At 34.5% G+C, this 11,372-nt stretch overlaps 1 protein-coding gene across 1 annotated transcript; it reads right to left on the bottom strand.

Moving 5' to 3' along the window:
* Nucleotides 1–1,934: 1,934 nt before the first annotated feature.
* LOC110624800 (protein CYPRO4) lies at nucleotides 1,935–5,026 on the bottom strand. The gene is made up of 2 exons (XM_021770125.2): nucleotides 3,298–5,026; nucleotides 1,935–2,378 (listed from the first exon to the last, which is right to left on the bottom strand). The coding sequence occupies exons 1-2, from the start codon at nucleotides 4,918–4,920 to the stop codon at nucleotides 2,088–2,090; spliced, it is 1,914 nt and encodes a 637-aa protein (XP_021625817.1). The 5' UTR covers nucleotides 4,921–5,026; the 3' UTR covers nucleotides 1,935–2,087.
* Between the last annotated feature and the right edge of the window lie 6,346 nt (nucleotides 5,027–11,372).

Below are 11,372 nucleotides of genomic sequence, written 5' to 3' on the forward strand. Positions count from 1 at the left end.
CCTGTGCCTCTTCTCCGAGCATTGAGCTCCACCACTTCCAGCGGGTCCACCGTCCACCGTCCAACCTCCAGCTCCCGGCATCGACTGATTAACCATCGCGGCTAACCCGGGTCATCGCTCTTGACTACGTTGCGGATGCACGACTTAGCAACGCGGACTCCTCCTCACCTCACTGTCGCTCTCTAGTCTCTCTCTCCACGCAATCGTCGGCGTCGGCATCGGCCGTAGCTTTCCAGTCCATCGGCTCTCCGCGTTGCTCTCAGGACTGAACCGAACCCAGGATGAGAGGAGGGGTGCTTTGGGAACTAAAAAATGTGAATTTTTCTCTGACGAGACTGCCCTCAGCAAAGGTACCATCAGCGATTCAGCGTAGAAGTAAGAATAATGGCATAAAGTCATAAACGGTTCTGGTTGCAAGAAGTAGGGAGGGTAAAATCGAGAATTCTCGGCTTGCAAAGAGGGTGAGTGCATGGTAGAATGGAGAAGGAAGAGGAGAGAGAAGGATCAAACGCCGCTGTAGGAGGAGGCTTCTTAGGAGCCTTGTTAAGGCACTGAATCTAGGAGAGCAGCTACAGTGTCCAAAACCATTTGTTGGGTTTGAGGAGTCCCAATTGGAAGAGAGACGATCAAGGCCATGGAGTACTTGAAGGTGGATCTGTAGTTATAGGGTGAGGTTTTGATTGGTGGGTTCTGCTTGGTTTGTGAGACAGAAGAAGTTTAAAACGAAGGCTCCTAAGAAGTTTGAAAATCGGTTCAACCGATCGGGTTCGACTGAATCGAACCGAATCAAATCGGTTCGGTTCGATTCAGTTATTCCTCTTATTCGGTTCGGTTCGGTTTGTGTAAAATTCTACATTTCGGTTCGGTTCGGTTTTGAACCGAACCGATCGAATGCTCACCCCTAATTGCCTGAAGTCTTTTTCAGAGAAGAAATATAAATTTTGTCCTTAAACTTTGGAGGAGTAATTACTTTACTCTAAAATTTTACTTTAGAAAAAAAAACTCAGCCAGTTAAATCAATTTGAACTAAAATGTTGATCTCCGGTTATGTAAGAATTCTACCGGACAAACATAATTTCTTTCAGTTAAAAAATAGAAAAAATCAAAGATTAATTAATTTTGATTTTGTTTTACAATTAATATTGATTTAAAATAATTCAATTTCAGTTTCTTTGCTACTTCCAACAACGGAAACCATGATGTCTGTGCACGCTGTTTTTTAAACAGCTGGTTGACGAGTGAAATTTAACTTGTTAAAACTCTTACAAAATAATTGTTTAGTTTTTAGGATACCGAAAAATTAATTAATTAATTTTTTAATTTTAAAAAATATATTAAAATATTTTAATAATTTAAAAATTAATTAATTAATTTTTTTATAAAATATTTTATTATTTAATTTTTATAATTTTAAAAAATTTATTAATTAATTCTTTTATAAGTATTTTAAATTTTTTTATAATATTTAACTGTTAAAATTAATAAAAAAATAATTAATGAATTTTTAAAATATTAAATACATTTTAATATATTTTTTAAAATTAAAAAATTCGTAAAAATTAAATAATAATTTTTTTAATAGTTTTATATTTAGAGATGTTAATATAGTGTATAAACATGTAATATTATATGAAAAAGATTTTTTTTTTCTCAAATTATAAAAATTAGCTTTTAAAATGTTTATAAACTATTTTAAATATTTAAAATTTTTAAGCAATTATATACTTTATTAAAAATATTTATAAACAATTAATAACTATTTCAATATCAAAGGGCGCTGTATAAATTTCAATTTTACCCATTATCCTAAATTTGTTGAGCAAATTATTTGAAAAAAAAAAAATACTGGGCAAAATTACAAGCTCAAAAATCGTGTCTTACTGTTTTATGGCCACAGGGTCCTTCAAACAAAAACAATCATTCAAAGCCTCAAATGTTAGAAACAGTTCAAATATTCTTACTAAATACAAAGCCCATGTCAAAATACAAGATGGGAAAATCAAACAACAAAAGATTAGAAAATGAAGTGCAGAAGCCAACTAAAGCAGACAGAAATGGATTTGTACATTATTAACAAAAAAAATATTTCAGGCTTGTGATCGTTTGCCAGAAAGGCTGATAGAGCTGACTTTCATGGGGGTTGCAACCACCAATGGAGCTTCTGGGGAGTTGCTAACTGCGTAATTGTCATGCATGAATCGACTTTCCACAATGGACTCATCCTTCAACACAATCTTGTAACAATAACAGCTCTTGAGGCCTTGTTGATTCCGGTAGCACTCATGTGCACTGTTCTTCACCTGCTGGAAATCCCATATCACACTGAATTTGCCCACTGTGGCAACTAGGTGTCTTTCTTGTTTGCCACTCTCAGTCACCTAAAGACAAAATTCATATGTGAGATAAATCCAGTAACATGGAAGATTACCAAAAATAATATGCTGATGCTGATTATAAGAACAGTCATCTGTAAAACAAATGGCCCAAATTTAATTGAAATGGGTTACACATTCTGTAATACTGCATTCCAACAGTGAAATGTCAAATTCAAGTTCTCTCAATTACAACTACATATGAAAAGGAAATTAAATGAAAAATGGCATGTCAAAAACCTAAACTAAAGCAGAAAGGCCTCTAATGCGACAGCAATGGCAGCATATGCTATGTCAACAGCTAGTACCTCACAGGAATTCAAAACTTAACAGCTAGAAAGCCACATTGCATATAAGAACTTTTTAGAACTATTCCCCCTTTGGAATGCGACATGCTGGTAAGCAAACAACAAATATGATTATGCATCTACTGCTCATGCTGGCTACATGCAAATCTAATAAAAGCGAACTGCTTTTTTCTCCAGCAAGATAATCAATGTGATAATCAATGTGGCTATTTACAGAAGCATTTACTAACTATATCTGAGATGTCAAATAATTTTCTTCAATTTAAAGCATTAACTATTTTGAAAGCAATTCTCACAGAAACAAATACGATGCCTACATTGAGTTGAGTATAAAATAAATTTGGGTGAAGACTATTAATACATAGACTATTAATACATGATATTCTGCAAACTCATAATGTAAAATTCATGGCAAACTTCACGGGATACGTCTATTTATATATTGAAAAGTAAAATTAAATAGCACAACAATGCAACCTGCATATTAACAGTAACTACCACACAACAAAAAGCCAACAAGTAACATGCATTCAACACTATGTAACCAAAATGCACTTCTCCAAAAACTTCGAAAAGAAAGAACACTCGAAGAAAATGTTTATGAGTTCTTATCTTACCCATGAGAAATGACCACCATGAAATTTATTATTCACCCCAGCCAAGTGTGAATCCAGAGGAGTCAGCTTCAATAATCGCGGAGCTGGTATCTTATTTCCCATTCGACCACTGAATCCAGTCTTAGTCTTGCCATCTTTATCCGTAAAGAGCGTACAAATAAGGACCAAATATGTGTCTGTTGTCCCCAATACCCACTTCCCATCATATGTAACATCCACATGAGTAATAGGCGAGCCAAGCCCAGGAAAAGCTGTCCTAGCCTGCCTCATTGATGTCCTTGAATACAACCTAATCTTGCCATCAATTGATCCAACAACAATAGATCCATCGCCTGTACTTGCAAAGCATTGAAAATTGGTCCCTCTTGAAAATTGATGCCCCTGACTCCAACTCAAAACAGGCGATTCACCACCAATACTCTGCACCATTCCTCTCTTATCTCTCATATCCCATTGACATAATCTATTATCGTCCAAACCCAGAAAGGTACTCTCGGATGGGTCCAATTGAGCCCCTTTAGTATCATTTGTTATATCCCTCATTGTAATCTCAGTCCCATCTTTTTCAAACTTCCACCCTGTCACAATCTTTCCCGTTTCAATATCAAGCTGCTGAATCCCTGTTGAATGCGGCTTCCCTTCCTTTAATGGACTCATTAACATCATATTCGTCTCTGCTCTCATGAGCATTGCCTTTTTTGGAGTCAATTGGTCCGAACTAGTCCTACTTCTGTCATCAAACTTGACGCAAATGCCCTTCCCATGAATACCCTTGTGATAGTTCCTATAAACTTGTACACCCAAATCATTAACCAAGAAACTATTATTTAAAGCACCTAAAGTCAAGCTCTGCACACCCCCATTAGCCGCCTCCTCAAACTCCTCCATCAAATCCTGATTTGCATGCACAGGTGTTCCTTTGCCTGAAGGAGTATCACCCTCGGCATCATCCCATACCGTATCATCGGCAATTTCTGGCTTAACCCAGCCAATAAATTCCTTCCCATAAACCTTAATCTTGTTCTCTTCGTTGGCTTGAAGCCCATAAACATTCTCAAACAGACAATCTTGAAACTGGGTCACAAATGTTCTATACTCCTCATCAGTGAAAAATTTCAAAGCCCAGACTCCATTATTAACGAAATCGACACGCCTTTGATCTCCAAACATCTTCAATTGCATTTCCGTGGAAACCCTCGCCCTAACTTTGGACCCAACTTTCAAAATCCAGAAATAGCTCTCTCCACTGCGAGATTCTTCTTCTTGATCAGAATCATCATTGCCGTCGATTTTACAGGTCTTGAAAAAATTGTAAGAAGTGAGCTTATCGGAGACGATCCACTTGGCGGATGGCGTGTTGCCGCCGATATGGAGATAAAGCTTGACAGAATTAGGTATAGCATGTTGGGAATTTGGGTATTTGAGTTTTAGAGATTTGAGTTTGGCATCGATTTCGTCCAGAGCTTTTCTGGATCGGCTTGAAGAGGTGCTTTGGGGTGTCTCCTGGCGCTCTACGGCGTCGTAATGGAATTCTTCCTCTTCCTCTTCCTCTTCCTCCCCCGATTGGTACTCTGATTCAGAGTCAGAAAGGTCTCGACCTTCGCGGCTTTGGGAGGTGCCCATGTTTGGATTTAGAGAAACTGAGAGAAAATTGTGGGAATTTGGAGAAATGATTGGAATTTCAGAATTCAGATGTTTCTTGGGAATCTGGGTTGAGATTGATAGAGGCAGACTTTGTTATGTTTCATTTTATAGCAGATTTTGTCACCGGCTATCACCGGTTTCAAATTTCTCCTCTTTCTTTTCAGTTATTTAATTTTCGCGGTAAAATTTTTTATTTATAAAATTTATGTAAACTGATAAATTTTTTTTCTTACAAGATTAATAATTAGAAAAATATTTTATTCTTATTGAATAAAAATATTTTAAATAATAATTAATTTATTAATATATTTACTGAATATGTATTAAGAAGTAATGTTAATGTTTATTTTAATAGAATATATATTGAGAAAATTTAAATGAAGTTTGTTATTTTAAACATTTTATTCATATTTTAAACTATTTGAAACTAAAATAAGTTTATTTTGGAGACACCAGGAAAATGGATTATTTTTAGAAAATAAAAAAAAATTATTTTTCATAAGAAATATACCTTATTTTATCTGATCATTAAACAAAAATTTCATATGGGGTTTTCTTCGGTAACAAGTCGTAGATAGCGTTAAACTAACGTCTAGCTCACTCGCTCCTTTGCTTCGTGTCGAAGAATAGCCAGGTGATTCCGGACATCGCCACGTTCGTGTGGGCACCGTGTTTGTATCGCGTGACAAGAAACAACTCGCACACGTGAGGATTAAACTATTGAATAAATATTTATATTTAAATTTATACCTCTAGTTTATTCAGAGGGACAAACGATTAAAATTATCAGTGAATTTTTAAAATTTCGACTCGATAAATTTTAATCGAATTCAGTTTGTTTTATAAATAAATTAAGTTTGATTTTAATTTTTAAAATAATTTGATAAATAAGTTAAATTGAGTTTTACAGTATTTAATTTATTAAAAATTTATAAATTTAATTTTTTTAAGTTCATAAAAAATTTTACAAACTAACTCATTTAAATATATTCAACTCAATGTCATAAAAAAATTAAATTTAAATTTAAATTTTTATAATTTTCTATAAATATAATTCTAATTTTTTAAAATTTCACTCTACTGAATTTGATTGCATTTTTAAAGTTTGCTGTTATTCGGTTTGTAAAAATTAAAAATTTCATTGTTTACAAGTTTCTTATACAACTTAAATATATAACTCTTTTTTTTTTCATTTTAATTTTATAATTTTATTATGTTTTTAATGGTAAACAGAGAATTTTAACTTCAAATTTTTAATTTTAGTTAGGTTTGAAATTGAATGTATTTAAAGAAATAAAAAACAAATGCTGTTTCATAACTGTTTTGAATTGAAAATGTTAGAATTAAAGTTTTACCTTACTCAAAGCTGCAGCTAAGCTCGAACGGAAGACTTACTTTTGACAGTTGTAAATATTTAGAATATATTTTAATTAATTAAAAATTAAATTAAATCAAGAATTAGAATGACAACAAAATATAATTTTTTAATTTCTTTTACGTTTTTGAATTTAAATTTTTCTATCTTTTATTTTGAGAAGTAGCCTATTTAATGGGTTGAAATATGAATAAAAAGATATCTTGCGTTAGATCAGAATTTTTGCCTTTTTATTATTTAGATAATACCTTATTAATTAATTTAATTAAATAAATAATTATTTAAACGGGTAATGGAGTAGCAATTACATAGTAATTTGTGTTAAAAAATTAAATAATTTGATTTAAATAATTTATTTTGTAATTATTAATTAAACTTAAAATTTTATTTTCTAAACGCAGATAATTAATTAAATTTATATGTTTATTATGGGCAATCAATTAATTAAAAGTTAATTTAGTACTTTATAAATCAATATTGAATTAAGAAAAAATTAGTAAATTCATGAACACTCTAATATCAATCGATAAAACCTTTTAATTTGAATTACTTTCAAATGAATTCTCATAATTGATTACTTACTTTATTTAATAATTATTTTTTAATTTTTATTAATAAAATTTTCGATTCTAATTTTTTTATATTAAAATTATTTTTTTTCATACTTAAAATTAAAAAAAAAAGTTTTATGATTACTCATTTACTTTATCTATAAAATAATTTTTAAATTTAAAAAATATACTCAATTACATTTAGTGCATATGACATCCGTCACTCAATAAAATTATTTTTGACTAGATTTAATAAAAACTTTACTTTTTTATTTATTTATAAAATGAATTAAATTTAAATTTATTCATATTTTGATTAAATTCAAAATAAATATATTTGAAATTCAATTCAAATATAAATTTTTTTTGACGATTTCCATAGTTTAATTAACTTGGATTAGTTTTCTAAATTTATTTATATTTTAATTAATTTATAATAGTTTTAATAAAAATATTTATTGAATTTATTTTTATATTATATTACATGTATACAAGTAATAAAAAATCTAAAACTTAGAGTTGTTTGAATTTCAATGATTGCACTTAATTACGAGCAACCATATAATTATACGGCATCATTCAGTATTGTTAAAAATATCATAATAAAATTGCCATTTCAGAGTGAGATTTAATGTAACTGAAATCAATTTTTTTTTAAAATTATTTTTAATGATGTGATTAGCAATATGTATGATTTATATTTGCGTGCAAAAGTATAATTATTTTTTTAATAAAAATAAAGATACAATTAAAAATGTATAAAGTTTTGAATTAAAAAATATGAATTTTTAAGATATAATTAAAAATTTATAATTTCATAATAAATTATATTTATAATAATAATAATAATAATAATAATAAATATTATAATAATAAATAATCATAAGAGAATTAATCCATCATACTATTTGTCGTCAACTCTCCCTTTGATGCTAGGCTGGGTGTCTAAAAGAAGTTTTACTAAATGTTAATTATTATTTTTCTTCAATATTTTATATTCATATTTTACTTTTTACTTATTTAAATTATATATTATAATATAATTAATAAATTAATTAATAAAAAATAATTATCTTTATAGTTCTTTTTTATCACTGCAATCTAAAATTATAGAGCGAAAACTCTTTCGGTTTCTGAATATTTCATTTAATTTAAAAGGAATGATAAAAAAATTAATATTTTAAATTTGACGAAAATAAATTGTTCTGAATTGATTATACTGCTTCTGAAATGAACACTCTTAATAGTATTTACATGAATGTTTCTGTCTGGAGTCCCAACTCTCTAAACGGATGAATTAGTTATGTGCAGTCAATCTGTAATTCAAAAAAATGATTACAGAAAAAAAAAAATCTTCCTCACATAACTCAAAAAATATATTTTATGTTCACTTATTTTTTTCGATAGATTTTTCCTTTTGGATTTTTAAAATTTTCTGTTTGAATTCACTGTAATCTTTACTGTGTGAAACTATATTATTTAATTCCATTAATTTTTCTTTATTTTTATTAAGTATTTATATTATATTTTATTATTTAGTATTTTCACTTATTTTTATTGTTTATGTACGTTAAATTAAATATGTTGATACTCATATATTTGCACATTTTACTAATCCAGGCCTACATCTTGCATATCAAGGGAAAAAAAAAAAGCAATGGAATCTCATTGTATTCTTGTAAATCCTATATAGATAAAAAAATTCCCAAAACATTTATAAAGAACGGAGTAAAAAAGAAAGAAAACAAAGCATAAGATAGGTTAAAGGAGTGAACAGACTATGCAAATAAGGTATCTTGATCATGAAAACTTAATCAGAGGCCCTGTAGAATGCGAAGATAAAAACCAGGTCTATGATCGTTGAAGAAGAATACATGGAAATCGAGAGGGAAGCAACAATGGGGAGCTGACAAGAGGGTGTTGTCCTAGAGAAAGCTTGAGAAACATGACCTATAAGAGCGCTAATGATAGGGACTCGAAAGCAAAGACAGAGTTTTAGTTTTCTTTCTTTTGAAACTGAAATGATGTTGTTTTGAATAGTGGCTACGCAATAATAATATGACACGTGGATCATCGGAAGCACGCGTACATGCAATTGAATTGAAGAAATGCAGAAAAGACAAAGGCAATCCCAAAATATAACCGTTATATTATGATCGTGAATCATGGTGGGTTCTAATCGTTAATTATGATAGGTGTTGATGACCGCTGGATTTCTTCACCCCGGTCTGGAGCTAGGCCCATAGTATCAGCCCATTATTTAGAGGTCTTCAAGTCTCCCGCATGAATCAGGTCCGGTCCGCTCAGCTTTAAGACCGGACTCCAGTTAGCTTCTTCAATCAGGCCGATCCAGTCCATACGGCCCATTAAACAGATCCTATCTGAACTCAGCTTTAATCCTATCTTCAGGCCCAGCTCGAAATCAGGAAGGGGATCAACCCATCTGTCTTGTGGGTCTATCCGCATGCACGCCCGGGGGAAATCAGAGGCCGTTACGCATGGGGCAGAGACCTGATATTCTCGTACGTCCGTATCAACATGGCAGGGACAGGTGGCCCAATGACAGACAGTTTGTTATACGTCACTAGCGGACAAAAGAAAACAGATAAAAGGAGGATTGCCCTCCTCTAGAAGAAAAATACTTTTTCTAAGTTGAGGAAACCCTTGTAAAATCCCATTTTCTGGATCTCAGATCATCAACTGGCGCCGTCTGTGGGAACGAAGGAGATCTTTTCATCGCCGGAGTTCCACTCTTACAATACCCACTGAGATCCACGATGGCTAACCACAATGAAAACAACACCAATAACACTCCCAACGACTTGAACTCTGTCCAAGAGGGGCAACAGTTCTCTTTCTCCAATCCTACAACTCCAAACAACCAACCACCCATCTCTTTCAACCCCTCGCCAAGCCTGGCAGGGAATGTGCCCGCCGCTGCCTTGGCCAGCCAAGACCTTCAAACCATCGCCCTTCAGTTATAAAACACCGCCCACTGGCTGGGGCAGATGATGCAACAACGGGGCCTCAATACCCCAATAAATGTGTTACCGGTGGTAGAAGAGCCCCAGACCAATGAACCTCAGCCTACCTTCAACCATCTCCAAACCGTCAACCGAGAAACCGGAGACGGGGGGAGAAGAGCCAGAGAAGAGGAAGAGCCGAAAGCTCGAGTTCATGGAAGGAGGGTGAGGAAAATGATTGAGAATGATGAGGCCGACAGTTATTCTGCCGGAACAACCAAGCGGACGAGAAGCGAAGCGGAGTAAGAGGAGTACCGTCGGGAGAGGAAACCCAGGCAAGAGGAGGAGAGTGTAGACCGAAAGCTGCAAAAGATGAGAGAGCAGCTTTTGGCCGAGTTGGGAACGAAGGATCAGAATCAAACTCTCCTGCCCACCTTTTCACCCTTCTCGACGTGGGTGCAGCAGGAGATTGTTCCCAAAAAATTTATGATGCCACCTATGGCCGCATATGACGGAGCTGGGAACCCCCGGGAGCACGTCTTGAACTACAAAACTTTCATGGAACTGTAGACTTTATCAGATGCCTTGATGTGCAAAGTGTTCCCAACGATGCTCTCGGGGCCAGCACGGGCATGGTTTAACAGCCTTGAGACCGGAAGTATCAGAAGCTTTGGAGATCTGGCCACTCGCTTCATCAGCCGGTTCATTGCCGGGGTGCCTGCAGACAAGAAGACAAGTTATCTGGAGACAGTCAGGCAGAGAAGGGATGAATCGCTCAGGGAATACGTTGCCCATTTCAATACGGAGGCCTTGCAGATTTCGAAGCTGGATGAGGGTAGAGCAGTGGAGGCCATGCAGAAAGGGACGACTTCGCCCGAGTTCTTTGGCTCGTTGAGCAGGAAGCCCCCTACCTCACTGGCCGAGCTGATGAAGAGGGCAGAGAAATACATAAAGCAGGATGATGCCTTAATGACGAGCAGGTTCGCCAAAGGAGTGGCAGATAAGGGGAAAGCCCCGGAGGAAAGGAGGCTGGAAAGGCAGGAGAAAAAGCAAGGCAGAAGGCCTGAGCCCTACAGACAGCCTTGGGAGCGAAGGGACCAAAGACCCCTCCCTCCCAGGGTCCCAGAACAGAAATCACTTCCGCCGTGGGTTCTAGAGAAGCCAACCCCACTCAATGCCTCCAGAGCCAAAGTGCTCATGGCCATTCAAGACAAGGAGTTCTTACAATGGCCTAGACCTATGAGAACGGAAGCAGACCAGCGAGATCCTGACAAATACTGTCAGTATCATCGCACACATGGCTACGACACCAATAACTGCTTCCAGTTGATTACTGAGATCGAGAGGCTGATAAAGAGGGGACATCTCAAGAACTTTGTGAAGAAACCGGAGGGACAAAGGCCTCAGCCGAACCCAGCAGCGCAAACACTCAGAAGAATGGGAGCGGGGCTAGTGAATGATGGGTCCAGTGGGACCATCAACATGATCGTTGGAGGAACAGGAGGTCGAATGAGCCGGTGAAGCAGAAGAAAAGGGTGGTAG

This window comes from Manihot esculenta, chromosome 10, assembly GCF_001659605.2.
Source record: "Manihot esculenta cultivar AM560-2 chromosome 10, M.esculenta_v8, whole genome shotgun sequence".
In the NCBI taxonomy this organism is placed as follows: Eukaryota; Viridiplantae; Streptophyta; class Magnoliopsida; order Malpighiales; family Euphorbiaceae; genus Manihot; species Manihot esculenta.

Excerpts from the sequence above, each read along its gene's own strand:
- LOC110624800 (XM_021770125.2), bottom strand. The coding sequence starts at position 4,920 with ATGGGCACCTCCCAAAGCCGCGAAGGTCGAGACCTTTCTGACTCTGAA. Across the intron at positions 2,379-3,297 it reads ATGGTGGTCATTTCTCATGG|GTGACTGAGAGTGGCAAACA; the intron begins GTAAGATAAGAA and ends TTTTGTCTTTAG.